Source organism: Callionymus lyra, chromosome 19, assembly GCF_982586985.1.
Source record: "Callionymus lyra chromosome 19, fCalLyr1.hap1.1, whole genome shotgun sequence".
Taxonomy (NCBI): Eukaryota; Metazoa; Chordata; class Actinopteri; order Syngnathiformes; family Callionymidae; genus Callionymus; species Callionymus lyra.
The window spans coordinates 3,555,899-3,580,765 of NC_141836.1; the positions used below are offsets into that span (position 1 = coordinate 3,555,899).

Here is a 24,867-nt window from a genome sequence, read left to right on the forward strand (position 1 = left end):
TCTTTTAATTATTATAAAACAATAAGACCCGTTCAATTCTCTTAAAACATTCAACAAAATAAAAACTTAATAATAATAATTAAAGGAAATCAACGAAGTAAAATTAATTAAATAAATGAGATTTTTTTTTACTATTAATAAATGTAATACTTTCAATATACTTTTTTAATGTGCCAGTGAAAATAATAACAGCTTTTCCTAATGTACAACAATATGTCCTTTAATATGAAATTCAGATGAACATTAATATTTAATAAAAACTCACTATTACATTCAGTGCAACTGAAGTTTAGATGCTAATGCTAATGCTAAGAAGGTCACAAGACCACGGAGGAGATGTGGGAATTGTAAAGCGTTAAATCAAATAAAAAGAAAATTATGAGTTGATGAAGTAACTTAAATATTACTTTAGAAAAACCTAAATCTGTTTTAATTTAAAAAAAACTAATGAAAATATTGAAATATTTCCTTTTTGTTACGCGCCACTGCCCTTTGATGGCGCTGTTGTTACTAAAGTGCTCGCAGTCGTCTTTAAATGAGAAGCGAAGTAAAGCAATATATTTTATATATAGAGACAAAAAAATACATTTTGGTTTCCAATAATCCCTTCAGACAAGAAAGTTGTTCTTCTTTAATCCTCCTAAAGTATTTACTTATTTCCATAAATCTGTTCACAAAGTATTTCATTCTTAAAACACGAATCTACTTTAAAGTGTATTCTGGATGAAAGAAATACACAGTTTAAGGACAAAATGAAGGGCTAGAAAGTATAAAGATTAAACTATTATTTAAATATAATTATTGTGGGAAAAAAAAAGAAGTTTTGTATTTGGTTATTGTTACAAATAATGTGACAGAAAATGTTGGATTTGTATTGAGCTGTACAAGGTTAATTAATAAATCTGTTCTGAAGAACAAATTGTTTGCTCCATGATGGTCTTCTGTGATGCCTGGTCAACCCGGACTAGAGCGTGGTCCAGTCCCGTCAGGACTACAGGAGGTACCCGGGACCAGGACGCACCACTGGGCAGCAGGACGTGCAGACTTCCTCCACTTGACCTTAAGTTTGACCTGCTGAACCAGCAGTGTGTGTTCCAAGCGCACACACTCGCCACTGTAGCTCAGTTACACAAATCCAAAGAGTCAGAGAGTCGAGTTTCTTGTCTTGACCTCAGTTCTTCTCTTGAAACGTCACCGTGTGTACAAACACTTTGATTGTTCACGAATAAGTACTAAACGGTCTTAAGCTTGATGGAGAAAAACTTTTAAATGTTTTTTTAACATCATCTTTATGAAATTTTCATCCATCCATCCATTCATCCATTCATCGTCATCTGCTTATCCGTCGTCTGCTGGCGAGGCAGCAGCTTCAACAAGGAGTGCCAAACACCCTTCTCTCCCGAACAACATCTGCCAGCACTGACTGAAGGATCCCGAGATGTTCCCATGCCAGTGAACAGATATAATCTCTCCACCTGGTCCTGGGTCGACCCCTTGGTCTCCTCCCAGCTGGACGCTTATTTTCAGGCAAAGATTGAAAAAAGTTAAATACCGGAAGAAATCCAGCCCCTTTATCCCTTTTTTAAGTAACTGAATATTTCTTTCTGTCGATTATTGGAAGATTTTTTTTCAAGTTTCTTTTTAAATGTATTTTTTTCCAAACTTAAACTTAATATTTCAAGTTTATATTTTGAAATATAAATGCTATTCTTTATCATAGAATTTATTATTATGTTTTAATGCCTTTGTTTTTTGTGTTTCATTATATATATTTTTTAAATACGCCGAATCCTAACTGTTAATAATCCTTTAATAAAAGTTTCATGTGATTGATTTATTTTCCAACCTAAACTGCGCTGCTCTGCGTGTGTTCTCGCGGTATTTCGGCGTGAATCACGTGATCAATTTCAAAGCAAGGCGGGCAGGTGTAAACAATCAGTGTCTCGCGAACATCTGCTGCATGTAAGTCAACACACAACGATGTTAAAACCTTTTCTCTGATGTAAACTTTATTTTAATCCTGTCTCAAGTTCTTTATAGACGTTTGTGAAACAGACCCGTTTGAGTGACGTGCCCGGAAGGTAAAGATGGCGCGATATTGGCAGGTAATTTTCTCATTAATACTTGTTTAAACAACGTTAGAAAAGAACAAACCCCGGTATATTCTAATAACAGTAACAGCAGCTACAGACTTAAACTTCATTTCAACAGAAAAAAAAAATATTTTAGCAGAAAAAGTTCTCAATCACACTAGTAGCTAAGCTAAGCTAAGCTAGTAACAGTGCTAAAGTAGGGACCGTCTACAAATTGCTTGCAAGGACAAATATTTATTTTATAAATGTGCGTCTTATCAGTGTTTATCTTCTTTCCTACATCTTCAGCTTTTGGTCTCCCAATCAATCACTTGGTTATTAATTAATTATTTAAATAATAACAACTCAAACTGAATGACGTCATCTAGTGGCTAAACTAAAGAACTTCACTTATGAACATTAACTACGCGACTCAAACAATTCTTCGTTCATTTTGGTGAAAACGAAGTAACTAAAAAGCTGCTCCACCATCACTACTGAAGAGTATCGTTGGTCCTTTTGGGCTTAATCGTCTTGAACTAGCGCGTGCAAATGATTAAAGATGTAAATGTGCAATTTAAAAAAAAAAAAATCCATTATATTGATGTCACCACTGGGGCTCCGTAAAAACATTTTCCAGACTTGAATATTGTAATGACTCTTACTCACACAGGGATCATGTAGGTTTGCATTTCTTTCTCTGGTAATAATAAAAACAAACTGAATTTGGTTTGCTTTTGTCTTTGATTTATATTTTAATTAGTTTTATCTGAAACATTTAGGTGTCAATCATGCAAAAAAGAAAAAATACTAACGCAATTACTATTTTCATGTTATCTTTACACACATTTTATAACATCAACTGGGTAAGATCGATGTCTGTGGTTTTTTTATTATTTTATTTTTCGAAATTGTATATATATATATATATATATATATATAAAAATAAAGCAATTTCAGATTTGTAAAAAATGTTTAAATTCAATAAAAAAAAAAAGTTGTACTTTTATGTAACCTCTGTACATCCAGAACTACAGTATAGCTCAAATAATAACGGTATCAAATAACAACTTTCTTCACACAAATACTATCGTGTTCAGTGAAACATAAAAGGTAAGAAAAAGCAGGAAGAATCACAGAAATGGTGTCAATGACAAGATGTGATAAAGAAAATGAACAACAACAACATTGTGACTCATTAGCTCGACTTGTGTGTTTGGTCCAGACCTTCTACCCAAACTCTGCACCCCCCACCCCCCTCCATCATCTGATCCATCTCTTCTCGCCCCACACCCAAGCAAGGTCTGTCACTGCTTCAGTCTAAATTTAACCCCCAGCAGGACCAACTGCTCCTCGGCAGCTCTTCTCCTGGCAGGAGTGACCAGATCTGAGGTTCAGATGAGGAGCCCGAGAGAATAACAGGACCTACACATTGGATTCTACCTGAGGACTCGATTTGTTGTTGATCTGCCAGGATGGCCGCCAACGGAGACGCGGCGAAGCCGGACATCATGAGCGAAGAGGAGCTGAAGAGGAAGCAGCGGGAGAAGCTGAAGAAGCTGCAGGCCACGGGGGGGAACCCCAGACCGGCCCGGTCCCTCTTCTTCTTCACGCTGAAGAATCCTTTCCGGAAAGCCTGTATCAACATCGTGGAGTGGAAGTATCCTTTCATCTGTGTAGAACCTCTTCAGAACCAGACTGAGGTTCTGATGTGAACAAGTAACAATGGGGGAAAAAAGTCGTCTCTGTATTCCAGGAAGTCCACTCCAGCTTCTCCTGAGAACTTGGAGGTGCAACAGATCCAGACACGAGTCGAACATGTGTAAACTAGAGTAAATCTTAAGTAGCTCAAGACAGAACCAAACTTTAATCACATTTGATTTTTTTTTAAAGCATTTGAATCTGTCTAATAAGACGACTCTACATAATCAAAACAATGTTTTAAATGAATCCAAACAAAAAAATTGACCAATTTTGGGGCATGATATTCAAATTAAAGATGAAATAAAAATATGGTTTAAGAGGAAAACGATATCACACAATATAAACTCTCAGTGTGATGTGTTCATGGTAGAATATTTTAATTTACAACAGATACATTATGTTTAACATGTCAAATAAATCATATTTAACAATGTTAATATACTATTAACAGACACTCTAGGTTTTAGAGTAACTCATATTTTATTTTAAATTATTAATAATTGATTTGCTTAATTATCATGAGTATTTTTCGCTGTAAACATATTAAATATTTTCTAAACTTGAGTGAGATTAAAAATCAATAATCCAGAATAACGGTGGATCAAGGCAGTGTTTCTGCTTCTGAGTCAAACACTTAAATTTAAACCCTCCCTGAGCGCTTCTATTCCTCCTGAGTGAGCGGTTCGGTTGTATTCTGGGTCTGCAGCTGTCGGTCCAGATCACAGCCAGACATGATGCTGAGCTGGCAGGGGAATTCTGTGGGGCGCCCCCTGTGGGTGGGTATGACACACTGCAGCAGCTGGTTGTGCAGCTGGAACAAAAGAAGAGGTGACGAGTCATGACTCATGACATGATGATAATAATGATGACACATATTTACCACTATTTTAACCCGGAGGTGCTGATCCTCATCCCTCACCATGACGACAGACATTTTGGCCCAAATTTCCTAAACTTCCCACAGAACCTTCGAGATCATCATCCTGCTGACCATCTTTGCCAACTGTATAGCTCTGGCTGTGTTCCTGCCCATGCCCGACGAGGACAGCAACAACACCAACACCAGCCTGGTGAGCGTGCCCGCCCTCTGTCGGGGGTCCAGGTGTACTTGGTCCATCTTGTCGGTTGGGTTCCAAACCTCACGGTTTTGACGGGACCATTCCTCCGAGGTGACTCGTGTAAAAGGAGCTTTTGTAAAGTAGGTCGTGTGGAGGCGGCTCTGGGTGTTTGTGTTCCAGGATCCGTTTTAACCACCAGCTAAGTTTCCAACTCAACACTCCAAGACTGACGAGGATGAGAAGCAGCTTCATTCCTTACGTCAGATCAACTCACTCACAGTGCAACAGTCACCACAGTCGTAGTTGAATGGACAATATTTATAGCATTATTTATAGAGATGTTGTATCTTTATTTAAATATGTTGGCGCATAATTTATGGTGATGTTGTAGCTTAATTTAGAATATTGTATTACATTGTCCATGGGGGATGTTTTGAGCTTTATTTAGGATCTTAAATAGAATCATCATTATATCATTCATCATTATATTTTTAACTTATTTAAGAAGTTTAATAGCATAGGGTGATGTTTTGCATCCATTTTTGATACTATAGTATTTAGTTGTTTTATTTTACACCTTGAATAGCATTATTTAGGGGAATATCTTTAACTTCATGTAGGACATTTATAGCATTTTTTAGGGGGGTGTTTAAGGTTTATTTAGAATCTTTTATGGCATTATTTTGTTTTCTCACAGCTTTATTTATGGTCTTTTATATCATTAGTAAGGGGGATGTTTTAATCTTTTATAGAATGATTAAGAAAATAAGTGTCGGTTTTACCTTAATGTAGAATCTTTATAGCATTATTTAGGCTGACTTTATTTTGAATTGTTCAGAGCATTGTTTTTATGTGATGCATTATTTGTGTAGCATTTGTTTGAGTCAAGCATGTGTTAGTTTGAAAATGTATAACTTGGTGTGGCAGATTTGTCCCCCAGGCTTCAATTGTGTCTGTTTTCAAATCCTTTTCTTGGTCCTCACAGGAGAGCCTGGAGTACATCTTCCTCATCATCTTCACGCTGGAGTGCTTTCTGAAGATCATAGCGTACGGCCTGGTTTTTCACGAAGGAGCTTATTTACGAAATTGTTGGAACATCCTGGACTTTGTCATCGTCTTCATGGGGTGAGTTAAGACCCTCTTTGCTGCCTCAAGCGTCGGCCCTCAAGGGTTTCGATCACATGATTGATTTTTTGTTTCAGGCTCTTCACTTTCGCCATCGACACCATCAACCTGATCGCCGGCGTGCCGTCGGAGAAGGGAGGCGGCTTCGACATGAAGGCGCTCCGAGCCTTCAGGGTCCTGAGACCTCTGCGCCTGGTGTCTGGAGTGCCCAGTAAGAACCTGTAGACCTGAGAGGGTCAGGGAAGAGAGATCTTTCAGTCCTCTACAGACAACTGAAGGTTTAATAGGATCTTATGAACATTTGGAATATGTTGAGCCGTTAAACATTTTATTGAATAATTTACCACATGACTCTTGACGTAACTGCTTTTATTTGTTTGTTGAAACCAAAATATGTCCAAACATTAGCTTTAAAATCTGCTGGACTCACTGTATCCTCTCGTACTCAGTCTTGCCAGGATCTCACTGGATTTTAATTGTTCCTTAAGTTGTAAAGGAAGTATTTACTGTCCTCTAGTGGCATGGAGTTGAATTGCCAAAAAAAATGGATACAGTGCTTTTGAACATTTATACAGTATCATTAAAAGAAAGATTTATATACTGTATATATATTGCGACATTTAAATGTATCAATGTTTTCTTACACCATTGATCACCATCATCAACTAGTGCTCTGAGGTCAAGCAGGGAACTACACAACCGTCTGTCCAGTCGTGTCCTCTTCTTTATTGTTTGTTTTGTTCCTCTCTGAGACCTTCTCTGGTGCACGACTCAGGTCTGCAGGTGGTGATGAACTCCATCCTGAAGGCCATGCTGCCGCTGCTGCACATCGCTCTCCTGGTCTTCCTGCTGGTGACCATCTACGCCATCATGGGTCTGGAGCTCTTCAAGTGCAAGATGCACAAGACCTGCTACTACACAGGCACCGGTGGGTTCTGGACCAGGTCTTTTTGAAAACCTACCTCTAGACCTTCTTTTATTCAAGCTCTTCCTCGTCTTCCTCAGATATCTACTCCACAGCCGAGGGCGAGATGCCGGCGCCGTGCGCTCAAGCGGGCAACGGTCGCCGCTGTGGCATCAACGGCTCCGAGTGTCGACCCGGGTGGGAGGGGCCCAACAACGGGATAACGCACTTCGACAACATCGGGTTCGCCATGCTGACGGTCTTCCAGTGCATCACCATGGAGGGCTGGACCAAAGTTCTGTACTGGGTCAGTTTTCCATCCGTTTGAGTCAACGTCAGCATTTTAACAGCAATTTCCATCCTCAGATCAACGACGCGATCGGGAACGAGTGGCCTTGGATTTACTTCGTCCCGCTTATTCTGATCGGCTCCTTCTTCGTACTGAACCTGGTTCTGGGAGTCCTGAGCGGGTACTTTACTTTGAAAAGGTCTCATGTCCTGACGAATGCACTGATTCTCTCCTGAACTTCCCAGTGAGTTCACCAAGGAGCGGGAGAAGGCCCGGTCCAGAGGAGAGTTCCAGAAGCTCAGGGAGCGTCAGCAGCTGGACGAGGACCTGCACGGGTACATGGAGTGGATCACTCACGCTGAGGTCCTGGACGCAGACAGAGAGGGCAAAGGTGAGCGAAGCAGAACAGAGTTTACCTGTCATCAGAATATTGAATAGTTGAAGTTAACATTTCTCATGTTGAAAGTGTATATTTGTTTTATTCAAATATTGTGGATTTTTTTTTTAAAGCACATAATTGTAACTGTTGAATATTAAAATAATTCATTATTTTTTAAATTTAGAATAATTAATTAGATAAATGGAATATTTGCGATATTAAACAATATTATTGTTGGTATCAAGAGTACCTACAGTAACTACTTGATCCAACGATCAGCCAATTATGTGATGCGCAGAAAATCATGTGTCTTAACGTTTAATAAAAGGTACTTAGCATTGTCTGGTAGAAATATTATACCAACATTTTAACATAAAAAAAAGCTCCAAATTAAGAAATAGTGAATTTAGAATATATATTGTTTTTTTCTAATAATTGGAATTAGAATCTCAAACTGTTATTCATGTTACAAAATTACAAAAAAAGATAATTCAACCTTTGAATATTGAAATAATGTCACTCTTTTATTCAATAGTGATGCATAAAACCAACATTCCCATTTAAAAAAGATAATCAGTTCAACTATTACTACCACAGAAGTTCTTGTTGGTCGACTCACTCACGTGTTCTGAGCAGGACTGCTGCCGCTGACCAACGGGGACTCGGACCAGGACAGTCTGTACGGCCTGGAGGGGAAGAGTCCGGTTGTCTACTACTAGTGAGTCTGCTGTAGAAGGTTCAGGTGATTTGTTGTTTGAGTCGCTAACAAGATTTCTGTCCTTCAGTCGCCTCGCCCGGCGCTGGAACCGCTTCTTCAGGATGAAGTGTCTGGTGTACGTGAAGAGCAACAGCTTCTACTGGCTGGTGATGGTCCTGGTTTTGCTCAACACGTTGACCATCGCCACGGAGCACCACCACCAGCCGGCCTCGCTCACCTCCCTGCAGGGTCAGTGCCACACTCGGACCAACTTTCCACGGATTACTAATCTTCTCCATCCACGCTCCAGACGTGGCCAGTCGGGTTCTGCTGGTCCTCTTCGTGGTGGAGATGTTCGTGAAGATGTACGCTCTGGGTCCTCGCGCCTACTTCATGTCTCTGTTCAACCGCTTCGACTTCTTCGTGGTTCTGTGCGGCATCCTGGAGATGATCATGTTCTCAGCCGGAGCTGTGACACCGCTGGGCTTCTCTGTGCTCCGGTGCATCCGTCTGCTGAGGATCCTCAAGGTCACCAAGTGAGTCTCGGCCCTGGGGAGAGGAGCAGTTATCGCTACAATTATTTCAAATTATGAACACACCTGTGCAGGTACTGGACGTCTCTGAGCAACCTGGTGGCCTCCCTCCTCAACTCGGTCCGCTCCATAGCCTCCCTGCTGCTGCTCCTCTTCCTCTTCATTGTCATCTTCTCCCTGCTGGGCATGCAGGTGTTCGGAGGGAAGTTCAACTTCCCAGACAGCCGGGCACGACGCAGCAACTTTGACAACTTTCCTCAGGCTCTGATCAGCGTCTTCCAGGTGAGACGCTTCACACGTCGAGTTCTGTTCGACTTCAAAATTCACGCTTCCCCAGATCCTGACCGGTGAGGAATGGACCGAAATCATGAACAATGGCATCATGGCGTATGGAGGACCAGTGATCCCGGGAATCCTTGTTTCCATCTACTTCGTTGTCCTTTACGTCTGTGGCAACTGTATCCTTCATCCAGGGGGCGCTCTATCTAGACACTGTTTTCTCCTGCCACAAACTTTTCCTGACCTGGCGACTCAGACATTCTCCTCAACGTCTTCCTCGCTATTGCCGTCGACAACCTGGCCGAGGCTGAGAGTCTGACCTCGGCCCAGAAGGAGAAGGCGGAGGAGAAGATTAGGAGAAAGCTGCTCAGATCAAAGATGCCCGAGAAGACCGACGAAGAACGCGAGAGGTTCGCAAAGAAACTGGCTGAACAGAGGGCCAAGATAGAGGGCATGCCCACCACCGCCAAGGTCAGGCTCCTGGACCTGACATGAACCTCCACGGTTTCTTTCCGTCAGTTGACAGTCTGACCTTCTTCTTATTTCAGCTGAAGATTGATGAGTTTGAATCCAATGTCAACGAAGTGAAGGATCCCTTCCCTCCGGCAGATTTTCCCGGTAACTCCCACTTAAATTATAATTTTATTTATTCAACATAAACAAACATGATTCATTTAAAATGGCACAATACACTGATGGAAGGGAAACCATGAATGACCTTTGGGGGGGAAAAAAACGAATTTTATAGATATCTATGCACATAAAAAAACATCCTTACAAAATTGTTTTAAAACTTGTTTCCATAAACGGAATAGAAGAAACTCGCTTTATATTAAGAACTGGGAGAAAAAAAGTCCTAAAAGATGAAGTGAAATACTTCAGCAAAGTATTTAATATGAAGATCTTTCAGCCCTTGTTTTATTTTTGTTATATTTGTGGTTTTTTTCTTGGGACAGTGTTTTAAGATTGGCACTGTACATTAAAACAGCATAGTTGTGACAATATAAGAAAAGACGAGATCAATTCTGCACAGCTTAAAATATATTTTTTTATTAGAATAAAAAGCAGTTAAATTATTAAAATGGATTAAAAACCTATTGATTAATCCAGTTAAGAGTTAAATGGTGATGTCACATTAAGTCTGTAAATGTGATTTTTAAAAAGGGATTTTAAATACGACAGGCTTATAGTCGACGTGTCCTGACATAGAAGACTTGATCGACCCTTTGGATCTTAGCCTTGACTCGGCTAAACCAAAACAATCATGGGGGTCGGGGGGCGAAGGGCCACACACCGCTTCATAGAGTGAACCGTTCCACACATTAACTCCAGGTGACGATGAAGAGGAGGAGCCCGACATCCCCATCAGCCCGAGGCCGCGACCCATGGCCGACCTGCAGCTGAAAGAGGAGGCGGTCCCGCTCCCTGAAGCCAGCTCCTTCTTCATCTTCGGACCTCAGAACAAGTGGGTGGAAGTGAAGGGAACGAGGATGAATGAAGATTAAAATCTGATGTACCTCCAGGTTCCGCAAGTTGTGCTACAAGATCATCAACGCCTCGTCCTTCACGAACCTGATCCTCCTCTTCATCCTGCTCTCCTCCATCTCTCTGGCAGCCGAGGACCCCATAGACCCCAAGTCCTACAGAAATAAGGTGACCCTCGTGGAGTGTACTCTTTTCTGTTGACCCACACTAAGACTTGTGTTGCCCACAGATCCTGGCCTACGCGGACATCGTCTTCACAACAGTCTTCACCATCGAGATCGTCCTCAAGGTGAAGAATCGGTCTGGAGTCCAAACTAGGACCTAAATCTAATGATCTTCTTCTGGTGACAGATGACCGTCTACGGCGCCTTCATGCACGAGGGTTCTTTCTGCCGCAACTCCTTCAACATCCTGGACCTGATCGTGGTCGGGGTCTCGCTGCTCTCGATGGGGATGGAGTGAGTCTTCGTTAGAGCGTCAAATTCACCTCAGGTGACCTCTGTGGCTCTCTTTCTACAGATCCAGCGCCATCTCCGTAGTGAAGATTCTCAGGGTGCTGAGGGTTCTGAGGCCGCTCCGAGCCATCAACCGAGCCAAAGGCTTGAAGGTTCCGTCCCACTTTTCTGCTCCGACTCTGAGTCTTAACTGATGGTTGTTTGTTCTTCAGCATGTGGTCCAGTGTGTGTTTGTCGCCATCAAAACCATCGGCAACATCGTCCTGGTCACCATGCTGCTCAACTTCATGTTCGCCTGCATCGGCGTTCAGCTCTTCAAGGTCGACAACTTTTTCATGACCAGTGACCAGAAGATCCAATCCTGGTACCACGTTGTTCTATGATTCACGGTGGTGTTGTGTTGCAGGGTAAATTCTACAGCTGCACGGATGAGCTCCAGACCAGCGAGGAGATGTGCCAGTAAGTCCAGCTCTTCCCTGTTCTCTTCCAAGACCAGTGTCTAGCAGTTTGTATTGACAAGAATCTGTCTGTAGGATACATATCATGATACAGTGTCAATGATGCGCTATATCGAGATAGTGTAGTGTCAAGTATATATGTGTAGTATTGTCCAGTGCTTGACTCTGGTGTTGTGATAGTGTAGTAACAAGTATATATGTGTAGTATTGTCCAGTACTTGACTCTGGTGTTGTGATAGTGTAGTAACAAGTATATATGTGTAGTATTGTCCAGTACTTGACTCTGGTGTTGTGATAGTGTAGTAACAAGTATATATGTGTAGTATTGTCCAGTACTTGACTCTGGTGTTGTGATACTGTGGTAACAAGTATATATGTGTAGTATTGTCCAGTACTTGACTCTGGTGTTGTGATAGTGTAGTAACAAGTATATATGTGTAGTATTGTCCAGTACTTGACTCTGGTGTTGTGATACTGTAGTAACAAGTATATATGTTTAGTATTGTCCAGTACTCGACTCTGGTGTTGTGATAGTGTAATAACAAGCATATATGTGTAGTGTTGTCCAGTACTTGACTCTGGTGTTGTGATAGTGTAGTAACAAGTATACTGTATATGTGTAGTATTGTCCAGTACTTGACTCTGGTGTTGTGATAGTGTAGTAACAAGTATATATGTGTAGTATTGTCCAGTACTTGACTCTGGTGTTGTGATAGTGTAGTAACAAGTATATATGTGTAGTATTGTCCAGTACTTGACTCTGGTGTTGTAGAACTTACAGACCACATGACAGCTTTCATTTGTTTTCAAACCAAAACGTGTCAACATGTCCAATCATCGGCTTTAAAAGCTTCTGGAGTCACTGTATCCTCTCGTCCTCAGTCATCGTCGGGATCTCACATTTCATTGTTCCAGAGGACGTTAAAATATAGCAGCCAGAAGTGTTATTACAAGACGGAAAAGAACAAACGTTGTGAATATTTGAATGTTGGTTGTAATTATAAAAATCAAATTATTTTATTATACAAGCTTTATTAAAATATAAACAAAAGACAATGATAGAAATAAAATGTCATCAAAACAGTACCTGGGAAATAATGGCAATATTTAAGGAAACTAATATTTTCCCACAGAGGGTTCTACTTGAAGCACGTGGAGAACTCGCTGAAGGACACGGTGGTGGCCCAGAGGGAGTGGGTCAACAACGACTTCAACTTCGACAACGTGCTCAAGGGCATGTTGGCGCTCTTCACCGTCTCCACATTTGAGGGCTGGCCAAAGTGAGTGTTGCTGTGCGCACACACAGACACTCTCACAGTGACCTCTGAACCCCTCAGGCTCCTGTACCGGGCCATCGACTCCGACCAGGAGGACCTGGGTCCCGTCTTCAACAATCGTGTGGACGTGTCCATCTTCTTCATCGTCTACATCATCCTCATCGCCTTCTTCATGATGAACATCTTTGTGGGTTTCGTCATCGTCACCTTCCAGGAGCAGGGCGAGCAGGAGTACAAGGACTGTGAGCTGGACAAGAACCAGGTTCCAAGACCCTTCAGTGAGACCTCGAGTACAAGTGATTATTTTTCTGACCCACTTCCTGTTCACAGCGTCAGTGTGTCCAGTACGCCCTGAAGGCCCGGCCGCTCCGCTGCTACATCCCCAAGAACCCATACCAGTACCGGGTCTGGTACGTGGTGACGTCGTGCTACTTTGAGTACTTGATGTTCTTCCTCATCATGCTCAACACCTTGTGTCTGGGCATGCAGGTGAGACTACTGACTACTTTCAGAATCATTACCTCCCCCAAGGTGGTCATGTTGTTGTTGGGCTTAATCATTTCAATCCGTTTTTATGAATAGATGAGATTTTGTTTCTAATGATCATCTAAAGAAGATTATAGTATTCTTTTGATATTTTTTTGCATTTTAAATACAACAATAAAAAACAGTGAGAAGTTTGTCTTGCAATAAAACTTCCGTCCGCTAGATGGCAGCAGTCATTACGTCGTCCACAGCTAAAATAACAATGAAATCCCCCAATATCCCGACGATGACTGAGGACAAGAGGATACAGTGACTCCAGCAGCTTTTAAAGCTGATGTTTGGACATGTTTTGGTTTGAAAACGAGTGAAAGCAGGAGCCATGTGGTCTGTAAATACTACAGCACCAGAGTCAAGTACTGGACAATACTACACATATATACTTGTTACTACACTATCACAACACCAGAGTCAAGTACTGGACAATACTACACATATATACTTGTTACTACACTATCACAACACCAGAGTCAAGTACTGGACAATACTACACATATATCCTTGTTACTACACTATCACAACACCAGAGACAAGTACTGGACAATACTACACATATATACTTGTTACTACACTATCACAACACCAGAGTCAAGTACTGGACAATACTACACATATATCCTTGTTACTACACTATCACAACACCAGAGTCAAGTACTGGACACTACTTTCCTTATTCCTACAGTATCACGATGTATCACAATATATCGTATAGTTGATCCTGTATCGTGTCACTATATTTTATTTTAAATACACAGCCCTAGGTTCATGTGTGTATTCACCATCTTGTTTCCTCTGAATGAACCAGCATTGCAACCAGTCGGATCATGTGACAAAACTGTCGGACACTCTGAACCTGATCTTCACCATCCTCTTCACCGTGGAGATGATCCTCAAGCTCATGGCCTTCAAAGCCAAGGTGAGAATCTCATTCCTCTGTGAGGTCGTCGCGTGTCCATCACCTCCGATCACGGATGTGTTCAATGGTCGCAGGGATATTTCGGGGACCCATGGAACGTGTTCGACTTCGTCATCGTCATCGGCAGCGTGGTGGACGTCATCCTGAGCGAAGTCGACGTGAGTATGATGGTCTGCAATCACTGGAACAGGAGTCAGAACCCTCGCAGGAGACACTGGAGACGCCCTGTGAGAAGGATTCTCTCGTTACACCCACTTCATAACTCCCCAGGTCAAGACCCTCCTGGTCAGTGCTCATGATCTTGGCCGACGATCAGATCACAACCGCGGTTGAGGGTCTTGTTACGGATCCTATGACCCGCTCGTAGCGACACTCAAGATCCTGCAGACAGTCGTGATGAGACGTTTGTGATTCATTTGATCGATTTAAGAAGCTGAAAAGATGTGGAAATGCCCATCAAATAACGCAGTGATGCCAACAATATCGTATTCACCTGAAATATTGAACTTCCTTAAAGGGAAAGTGTCTTTGAACGCAGCACGCTTCTCTTCCTACTTAAAGCAGAGACTCAATCTGAGCAGTTTCTTATCAAATTTGATATCCTTTGTCTGTGATTCACACACGACCGTTTCAGTCAAAACATTATTGTCAATATTTAGTTTAATACATTTTTCTCCCTCAGACGTAGAAGCAAAGCCGCAGACGAGCGAAAGAAGCGTAATCTCTGAAATCATTAAAATAATATCTGATGTATTATTTGATCAAAAACATGTTAATATATATAAACGTGTATTTTAAATGTATAATTCAGTAACCACAGGAAGAGAAACGATCACCTGATCACATGCTAACAGTTCTGAAATATGGTTAGACTCTCGTCCCTCATGACTGCCCTCTCTTCTCTTCCCAGCAGTTGTTTGTTTTATTTCTTTGTCACGCTGCATTTTCTCCTCAATCACCTGATCCTCTAGTCCAGGTCCTTCACCGAGTCTCCCTGTGGTTCCTCCACAGACCGCCCTGGCCTCCAGTGGAGGACTGTACTGTCTCCATGGCTGCGCTGTAAATATCTCACCACACCACCGCTGCATGAGCACGTCGACACCACGCTAGCTAGCTAACCTGCCGAGCCTCACGGCCGCTGATTGACTGCTAACACTGGAGAGAGTGACGTGTGAGGAGCATGAACCTTCATGAACCTTCATGCTGACTGGAGTGAGACGCTGCACGCACAAGACTTGGACCTCCTGTCGCTCCCGTTTGTCTGACTTCATCTCCTCTCTCGCAGGAAACCAACCCACTGCAGGTCATTGCGGTGAGTCTTCTCTGACCTCTTTCTCCAGGTGCTATGATGGATTCTCTGAGTACAGAGTACCTGAGTACAGGTTTAACAAAACATAGATGAAAATAAATGTCTTTCATAGTTTTCATAAAGTGTTTAAAGAACTTCCGGCCGCTAGATGGCTGCACTCATTATGTCCTCGTATCATTGTTCCTAGTGATGACTGAGGACTAGAGGATACAAGCGACTCGTATGTTTGGACATATTTTGGTTTAAAAACAAATGAAAGCAGTTATGACTTCGTCAAGAGTCATGTGGTCTGTAAATACTACAACACCAGAGTCAAGTACTGGACAATACTACACATATATACTTGTTACTACACTATCACAACACCAGAGTCAAGTACTGGACAATACTACACATATATACTTGTTACTACACTATCACAACACCAGAGTCAAGTACTGGACAATACTACACGTATATACTTGTTACTACACTATCACAACACCAGAGTCAAGTACTGGACAATACTACACGTATATACTTGTTACTACACTATCACAACACCAGAGTCAAGTACTGGACAATACTACACGTATATACTTGTTACTACACTATCACAACACCAGAGTCAAGTACTGGACAATACTACACGTATATACTTGTTACTACACTATCACAACACCAGAGTCAAGTACTGGACAATACTACACGTATATACTTGTTACTACACTATCACAACACCAGAGTCAAGTACTGGACAATACTACACGTATATACTTGTTACTACACTATCACAACAACCAGAGTCAAGTACTGGACAATACTACGCGTATATACTTGTTACTACACTATCACAACACCAGAGTCAAGTACTGGACAATACTACACATGTATACTTGTTACTACACTATCACTAGATATTGTATCGTTGACCATGTGTCGTGATATGCGTCTTATTGTCAGATCCTTGACTCCACAAACCTAACTGACACCTGTTCACCTGCAGGCCTCTGAGAACGCCTCCGTGTCCATCACCTTCTTCCGACTCTTCCGCGTCATGCGTCTGGTGAAGCTGCTGAACCGATCCGAGGGCATCCGGAACCTCCTGTGGACCTTCATCAAGTCCTTCCAGGTTCGTCCGCTCCTTGGGCTTCTTTCTTCTTCTGCTGGTGATGACGAGTGTCGTCCTTCCTCAGGCTCTTCCTCACGTGGCTCTGCTCATCATCATGCTCTTCTTCATCTACGCCGTCATCGGAATGCAGGTCAGAATTCTACTTTTTCCTCGCAAACACTTTTGATCTTTGAAGAAAATGTATGTCCGCCTTCATTTAAACCCCGGGATGCTTTGCTACCAAAACAACATTTTATTTTAATTTAGAAGAGATTTTTGATAGTCGGAGAATCAATTGGTATTATTTGGGTTAATTACTTTATTTCCAACAATTCTTTCAAGTGTTTGTCACACTTTACTTGCTACTCATTGAGTGTGTTGTTCTTTAGGAGTTCTTTACAGATAAAATACAGGTTGAATAAATAACCCAGTATTTTTAATGAGCCACTTGGCAGAGGTCTGCACTCTCTGAGTGCTTTTCAAGGTCAAACTCTGAGCCACATGGTCTCTCCTCTGATCTTCCACAGATCTTCGGGAAGGTCTCTCTGGTGGACGGAACCCAGATCAACCGCAACAACAACTTCCAGACATTCCCTCAGGCGGTTCTGATGCTGTTCCGGTGAGCGGCGTCGCACCCTGATGATGTCATCGGTGCGACAGATTAGACTCACGGCACTCGTCCGACAGGTGTGCGACAGGCGAGGCTTGGGAGGAAGTCATGATGGCGTCCATGTACGGGAAGAAGTGCGACCCGAAGTCGGACTTCCTGCCCGGAGACGAGTTCACCTGCGGATCCAACTTCGCCGTCTTCTACTTCCTCAGCTTCTACTGTCTCTGCGCCTTCCTGGTGAGCTGACCCGACGGTTGCCATGACGATGGACTCACGTTTTTTTTGTCTTCTCTAGATCCTGAACCTGTTTGTGGCCGTGATCATGGACAACTTCGACTACCTGACCCGGGACTGGTCGCTGCTGGGCCCGCACCACCTGGACGAGTTCAAGAAGATCTGGGCTGAATACGACCCGGAAGCAACGTAAGACCGGACCCTAGTCGAGTCGGTTTGAGAGGAACCAACTCTTCTGCTCCCACAGAGGGCGGATCAAACACCTGGACGTGGTGACGCTGCTCAGGAGGATCCAGCCTCCGCTGGGCTTCGGCAAGTTCTGTCCTCACAGAGCGGCGTGCAAGGTGACGTCTCTCCTCTCTCGCCACGTTTTTTTCCTCTTCTGAACCCGTACCTCTCTGCAGCGTCTGGTGGGCATGAACATGCCTCTGAACGGCGACGGCACCGTGACCTTCAACGCCACGCTCTTCGCTCTGGTCCGGACGGCGCTGAAGATCAAAACCGAAGGTAGGACTCCTCGTCCGGTTCCATCACGTGGTCTGAGCTTCTTCTCTCTGGGACTCCAGGGAACTTCGAGCAGGCCAACGAGGAGCTGCGGGCCATCATCAAGGCCATCTGGAAGAGGACCAGCATGAAGCTGCTGGACCAGGTCATCCCGCCCATCGGAGGTGAGTCCTTCACGACGCCCCAGAGACGCCCGACGCTGACGGCTCTTCACAGACGACGAGGTGACGGTCGGGAAGTTCTACGCCACATTCCTGCTGCAGGATCATCTCAGGAAGTTCATGAAGAGACAGGAGGAGTACTATGGGTACCGGCCCAGCAAGAAGAACGCATCAGGGCCAGAGATCCAGGTGAGATCAAAACCAGAGAGAAGCAAATTACTAAGTCGATTTTTATTGAAGCATCTTTTTAAATGTTATTAAGTTTCAAATCCACCTTCATACCCTGAAGACCAGAAGTATTTTCTGAAATGTTTATGCAAACCAGCTTTGAAATGAATGTGCACCTTCATACTGCCACAAGGGGGCGGTGTTGCCGCTGTGAAGTCAACCGTTCACGCTCTCCACAGGCTGGTCTGAGGAGCATCGACGATGAAGCGGCTCCGGAGATGCACCGAGCGATCTCGGGCGACCTGCAGAACGAGGAGGAGATGGACCGGGTCATGGAGGAGTCGGGCGAGGAGGGAATCTACCAGGTGACGCACCGGTCAACACGACAGCCTTTGGTTCTGAACCTTCTGTCTCCAGAGAACTCACGGGCTCTTCGGGAACCGCGTGGACTCCTTCTCTCCGGAGGTGGTCAACACCCTCCCTCCTCAGGTGACCAGCCAGAGACCCCTCAAGTTCTCCGACAGCCAGTCCGAGTCGCCGCCGAACCCGGACTTCCTGTCGGGAGGAACCAAAGACAACACCAACAACAACGCCTTCGCAGAGTGAGACGCACGACTGCAGACGCACACCGTGATGACGACAATAACGGTGTTTACTGTGTTCAGATTCTCATTTGAGCGGGAAGGAAGTTCGGAGGACTTGGAAGATCTGGAGGCCGGTAAGTCTGGACCCGAGAGAAGTCACAGAACTTTATCAAACATCTGTGAACATTTTTTTTTTTTTAGACAATCAACGTTCCTGGAACTTCCCAGCGAGAGCGAGCAGACGACAGGTGAGACTCAAGTAAAAACGTAACAACGCCCTCTAGTGTTGACATGTGTGACCTGCAGCAGGACGCCCGTGAGAGTTCCAGAGCGGAGCAGGTGAGCGACCCACACGAAGCATCTTCAGACCGAGGCTGACTCGACCCGTCTCTGCAGGCGCCGACGTACACGACCATGAACAAGCACAATCTCGCCGACATCGCCCAGGAGATCCTGAGCGAGCGCGGCAGCTCCGCCCTGAAGAAGAGACCCGTCCCTCCCGCGGACCCGGTTCAGCCCGATCCAGCCGTGAGGAGGAAGCGACGCCCCGTGCCTCTGATCCCCTCCGTCACAGAGTCCGGCATCTAGAGGAGGTCTGACCCTCGGATCGGAGCCTCGTCCAGGAGACGACTCCATCGGAGGATGAAACATCTGCCATTTTGGAAACGTCGGTGTCGGAGGAGACGCTCGTGGACGACTTGTTCTCGTCGTCTTCTGGTCCTGACGTCGGGGAGAAACCGAGGGCTGAGGTGACGTTGATGACCCGGGTCACCAGAACAAAGTGACTTGAAGGATCATGACCACCCGCTCACTGACTCGTCTTGAGGTAAGAACATCTGACCCGGGCTGTTGAGGTTCTCCTCTGACCCATCCATTCATTGTCTGTGATGAGGTCCAAACTCCTTCTTGACTACATCTGAAAGGTACTGACCACTGCGCATCCAGAACGTCAACAATGAAACAGGTGGTCATAATGTTATGGCTTATGTATTTTTTCTGCTCTTGTGTAATTATGTTAAGTTTGGGATGTTTCCAAACCACTGCTGCTTCTCTTCTCGCGACCTCTGACCTCCACCAGGCTGCAGTTCAAAATAAAAAGCACTTTTTCACGCTTTAATAAAAATGTAACTAAAGGGTGAATCTTCTTTACTGATTTTCTTTTCAGATAAACATCCGGAGCACACGGTGAGTGAGAGAAACAGATGAACTGATGAAAAAATATAACATATTTATGCATGAAACTCGTTTCCGTGTAAGAATTACGAAAAAACAAAACACTGTCAAATGGAGTCACAAGAACTACGTATCGAGCCAAGATTCAATGATGCGACGTTGATAGATGGATTGCAAGTCGTGGAACTCCGATACTCTAGAGGGCGATGTTTGCAGGTCTTAACTCATCTTATTCGTTGAGTCGTGTAGTAGAAGAAAGTTAGCTTCTGGAGCTGTTTTTTTTTTTTAAATGTGACCAATCCTCCTGATCTAACAGATTGTTAAATATCTAAACAAATGTTTTATTTAGTTTGGAATTTTATCAGCTTTTGAATGGTCGCCCTCTTGTGGAGACGAGAGGGAATTGCTCTTGTGTCTACAGAGGAAAAAAGTTACACATGTTTCCAAATATCGCTCAACTTCACGCCTTAATATCTTTTTACTAAAAGCAACCAGATCTTAAACTCATATTAATGACGAAACTAGCGTTTATTAAAAGTCGTGATTCTATTTTCTTGAACTTTTATATTCATTCACTTTTGTCCTGAAGTTTGTTTGTAAATAAAACAATAGAACTGAGTCTCGTTCATGTGTTGAATTAAAGTCACTTTCAGTAAAACTGTACTCGTTGTTGATGCTAAAAAGAAATATTCTATAAGAAAGTAATAGTTATTTGTAAAGCGCCTTGGGATCATAATACTTGAGTAAAGTTGGCTCGATATTCGCAGATTCGATCTTTGCGAATAACTCGCTAAGGTGTTGAATTACAAACTTACCTGTTTCTAACCAGAGTCACCTGCTGTATGTAATGAAAAAGGGTCACGTGACTAAAGAAGGTCCTCCATATATATGTTACTACACTCATTAGTTTTTTTACATTTCTTTTTGAAATCGGGATTCGAACCATTACCGCTTGGAACAAGGGTTGATTGATCTCACCACTACACCAGATCACCTTCACAGCAAATGTTTTGTTTTATTTGACCTTCACTCTTGGTCAAAAATCTCAAGACTGAAGTAACAGGTGGGTTTTGAACCCACAACCTCTGGATGTCCACACAGAGAGTCGACCACTAGACCATCAGCTTTGACTCGTTTTAATTAAACTAAATTCAATCTTTTTTAACAAACTCTATGGAGGGGGGGGGGTGACCCCTCCTTGACCCCTCTCCAGCAGCACCCGATCACTGACTGTACGCACTGGGACTCGAACCCATGATCCTTGGCCTAGTAACCAGGTGCTGAACCCACTGAGCCATCAACACACACAAGTCCATGAGATCCAGAGACTGTTTGACCTTCAGCTCGATCCTCCTGCTTTAAAAGAACCAGTGACTGGAGCAACATGACCGTGTGGGAATCGAACCGACAACCACTCAGTTACTAACCCAGTGCTCAACTGACTGAGCTACTATCAGACTTAGTTCAACTGATCAAGAGACCCTTTGAATCTTAATCAGATCTACAAGAGTGAAGGTCAAAGGCGTCCAAACGAACTCAAACAGAGTCGAGCTGTAGTGCAGTGGTAGCACTCTCTGTGTGGACATCCAGAGGTCTTGGGTTCAAAACCCACCTGTTACTTTAGTCTTGAGATTTTTGACTGAGAGTGAAGGTCAAATAGAAGAAAACGAAAAGATTTGCTTTGAAGGTGATCTGGTGTAGTGGTGAGATGAACATGCACGTAATGCTTCAGTTCTCACCCGTCACCAGGGATCTGGATCAAATCACACCGGGGGCGAGAGCCAGGGGGGAGGGTCTCTGTCCTCCCCCCGGAATTTCCAGAGACTGAAGGAGGGGGTTACTTTATCTTGACACCTGCAGGTTTAGAACCAACTATTGTTTGAATAGTTGTTGGTTTACTATGAGGAAGAAATGTTTCCACTCTTTGAATGTAAAATGATGGATTGATGGTATTGTAAGTGACTTTAATTCAACACATGCATGTTTTTTAAGTTACTTAGTTTGTTCCCTTTAAACCTCTTATATTACGTTGCTTACGTAAAGTAAGTTACTAAAAGGATAATGAAAAACCACGAATGGAAATAATAAAATACTTGTTGTTGCGCATCAATGTTATTTGTAAAGTTGGCTCGATATTGACAGATTCGATCTTTGCGCGTTAATAACTCGCTAAGGTGTTGAATTACAAACTTACCTGTTTCTAACCAGAGTCACCTGCTGTATTGACTTCAAGCGTTTGAACCTGAATATTTCTAAATATTGTCCTGAGAAAATACTCTATGCAGGCGGCGTATAAGGGACCGTCCTCCAATAGACGAACACCGAAAAAGGGTTGACTTCTTTTAATTCCATGTTCACGTGACTAAAGAAGGTCCTCCATATATATGTTACTACACTCATTAGTTCTTTACATTTCTTTTTGAAATCAATATTTCACATATATTTTGTAATTACAAATGTATGTGAAATATCGCACAAAAATGGTGATTTTGAAAATGTATAGAAGAAATTAAAAAAGTAATGTGTAGTAACTTGATATGGAGGGACTGCATAAGTCAGTGATTTTCAACCAGTGGGAAATGATCCATGAATGTTCTATTTTCCAACTTCATTCCTGTATAAACTCGAGGCGCATCTGTTCCTTTAAGACATGTGTCCAATACGTCGCTTGATATAAGAAAAATAATGAAGACGTAAAGTTCATATGAATCGAGAATAAAAAGAGCAAAACGTTCATTCTTCCCGACAGTCATTTTACGCAATTCAGAAAAACGATAAAGAATGAAAAGCTTGTTTTATTAATAATATATCGAACAAAATAATGCGCGTTTGATCGCTTCAGGTTCTTCTAGAGCCACAGAAACATGACGTCACTTCCATCAACGCAACAAATGCTTGTTTTCCACGTGATCGAGGAAACATCCTTAAAACACACTTGTTTAATACAACATCACGTGACTATTTGTTACCTTTATCTCAGGAATATAACAAGAATACATTCAAACACGTGCAGGTGAGACACATTCTAATGACGCGAAGTTACTGATGAACACTTTTATTCTCGTTAAACTTCATCTGAAGATGTTTTAACATTTAAATAATCCATTGCTCGGTTAATAACTGTATGTAAAATATAAACATTCACACCAGAGATCATCTAAACTCATTTACAATAGTGTGATTCATGTCAGACATGTTTAAAATTAACAAATATAAACTGTTAGTTTGAATTCTTTTTCATCACAGAAAGCAGACAAATCTTGTGCTTCATTTAAATATTAAAATGTAAAAACAAATAACGACTTGAGCGACAATATATGAAGTTAGTTATTTGTGGAAAAAATACGTTTGAAAGAAAGTCTGCTGGTTAAAATCAGACAATATTTTTCTACACTACATTTTTGTCAGTGTAAGTAATTTGTAGACGGTCCCTCGTCTGATGAGGCTCCTTCACGCTGTAGTACAAAGCCAGTGTAACAGTGATCATAATAAATCGTTATATATTTAATAACTCGTATAAAGAGGTATTATAGCGCAAAGATCGAATCTGTCAATATCGAGCCAACATTACTTAAGTATCTAAAGTTATGTTTTGATACTTTCCAATACCATCAATTGGTCATTTTACATTCAAAAAGTGGAAACATTTCTTCCTCATAGTAAACCAACAGTTGTCTTGTAAATGTGTAAATAAACAAGAACATCAACAACTATGATACATTCAGACAATGTTGAGTTTCAAGTATAATAAACATTTGTAGATTTAAGACAAATGTTCTTTATTATCACTGTTGGAATCAATAATAGTTGTTGATCATCTCAATTATAACATGTTGATGAGGAGACGGTAAAAAATGTAAACATTCATCTTTAAAATGTGTTTGAGTGAACGAGTCCAACATCTGTTCCACTCCAACTTCCAGGACCAACTTAAGTATTTAGGTCAGGTAGAACTTTATTGATATTGATTGAATTCGTTTTTTTCCAATTCCAATACAACAATTATTCATAAAAAATAAGAAGACAACAAGAACAAAGAGAAAGAACAAGATGATGCAATCTAAGTCTAAAGATAAAGAACATGGATCAAAGACAAAGGATACAAAGACTAACATAGAACAGAACATCCAGATACTTTAACTCCACTCCTGCCCCCGAACTCAGAATTGTACAGTCTAGCAGCCCGAGGAATGGCCAGCAGGACAGAGAGTTTCAGTGGCAGAGACATGGAGACTAGAGTTGATCTGAGCAGAGAATCTTTCTCTTGTTCCATCTGTCTGGATCTACTGAAGGATCCAGTCGCTCTTCACTGTGGACACACCTACTGTAAGACCTGTGTTGAAGGTCACTGGCAGAGAACGTCTGCGAGTGTCCTCAGTGCAGACAGAGCTTCGAACCGAGACCTGTCCTGAAGAAGAACATGCTGTTGGCCAAGCTAGTGGAGAAGAAACAAGCAGCTTAGGACCTCTGCTCTGCTGGACCTGAAGATGTGGCCTGTGACTTCTGCATTGGGAGGAAGATGAAAGCCCTCAAGTCCTGTCTGGTGTGTCTGGTCTCCTACTGTCAGGAACATCTTCAGCCTCATCGAGAATCTCCGGCCTACAGGAGACACAAGCTGGTCCAGTCGTCCAAGCAGCTCCAGGAGATGATCTGCTCTGAACACGAGGAGGAGAAGAAGATGTTCTGTCGTTCTGATCAGCAGCTCATCTGTCATCTCTGTGCTGTGGACCAACACAAAGATCATGACATCGTCTCGACCGCAGCAGAGAGGAGGGAGAGAGAGAAAGACGTGGATCAGAGTCGAGGAAGGATCCAGATCACGTTCAATCTTGTTGATGACAAATAATTACTTACTTACAC

At 42.6% G+C, this 24,867-nt stretch overlaps 1 protein-coding gene and 1 long non-coding RNA gene across 3 annotated transcripts; both read left to right on the forward strand.

Moving 5' to 3' along the window:
• Positions 1 to 1,934: 1,934 nt before the first annotated feature.
• On the forward strand, positions 1,935 to 3,374 carry LOC148058990 (uncharacterized). Its single transcript, XR_015709405.1, has 3 exons — positions 1,935 to 1,962; positions 2,031 to 2,105; positions 3,298 to 3,374. It is a non-coding gene; the product is annotated as an uncharacterized LOC148058990 (long non-coding RNA).
• A 173-nt stretch (positions 3,375 to 3,547) lies between these two features.
• On the forward strand, positions 3,548 to 19,902 carry LOC148058991 (dihydropyridine-sensitive L-type skeletal muscle calcium channel subunit alpha-1-like). 2 transcript variants are annotated; one of them, XM_087781700.1, is made up of 44 exons: positions 3,548 to 3,732; positions 4,741 to 4,846; positions 5,820 to 5,959; positions 6,037 to 6,170; positions 6,735 to 6,887; positions 6,965 to 7,170; positions 7,230 to 7,333; positions 7,398 to 7,543; positions 8,168 to 8,249; positions 8,317 to 8,477; positions 8,539 to 8,764; positions 8,836 to 9,043; positions 9,099 to 9,219; positions 9,297 to 9,511; positions 9,589 to 9,658; positions 10,373 to 10,505; positions 10,564 to 10,693; positions 10,755 to 10,814; positions 10,877 to 10,983; positions 11,045 to 11,132; positions 11,193 to 11,300; positions 11,387 to 11,439; positions 12,572 to 12,718; positions 12,776 to 12,977; positions 13,046 to 13,204; positions 14,064 to 14,174; positions 14,249 to 14,332; positions 15,186 to 15,233; positions 15,460 to 15,486; positions 16,469 to 16,594; positions 16,659 to 16,724; positions 17,101 to 17,192; positions 17,261 to 17,420; positions 17,479 to 17,606; positions 17,665 to 17,761; positions 17,822 to 17,924; positions 17,984 to 18,085; positions 18,138 to 18,271; positions 18,490 to 18,615; positions 18,668 to 18,852; positions 18,916 to 18,968; positions 19,036 to 19,082; positions 19,141 to 19,173; positions 19,231 to 19,902. In XM_087781700.1, exons 1-44 carry the CDS (start codon positions 3,548 to 3,550, stop codon positions 19,420 to 19,422), a joined length of 5,358 nt encoding a protein of 1,785 aa, XP_087637826.1. In that variant the 3' UTR covers positions 19,423 to 19,902. The 2 variants fall into 2 exon arrangements, with proteins under 2 accessions (XP_087637826.1, XP_087637825.1); XM_087781699.1 differs by lacking the exons at positions 3,548 to 3,732; positions 4,741 to 4,846; positions 5,820 to 5,959; ... (13 more) ...; positions 10,564 to 10,693; positions 10,755 to 10,814 and having other exon boundaries at positions 10,862 to 10,983; positions 19,144 to 19,173.
• The last annotated feature ends 4,965 nt before the right edge of the window (positions 19,903 to 24,867 follow it).

Excerpts from the sequence above, each read along its gene's own strand:
- LOC148058991 (XM_087781700.1), top strand. The coding sequence starts at position 3,548 with ATGGCCGCCAACGGAGACGCGGCGAAGCCGGACATCATGAGCGAAGAG. Across the intron at positions 8,250-8,316 it reads AGTCCGGTTGTCTACTACTA|TCGCCTCGCCCGGCGCTGGA; the intron begins GTGAGTCTGCTG and ends TCTGTCCTTCAG. Across the intron at positions 19,083-19,140 it reads CGAGAGCGAGCAGACGACAG|CAGGACGCCCGTGAGAGTTC; the intron begins GTGAGACTCAAG and ends TGTGACCTGCAG.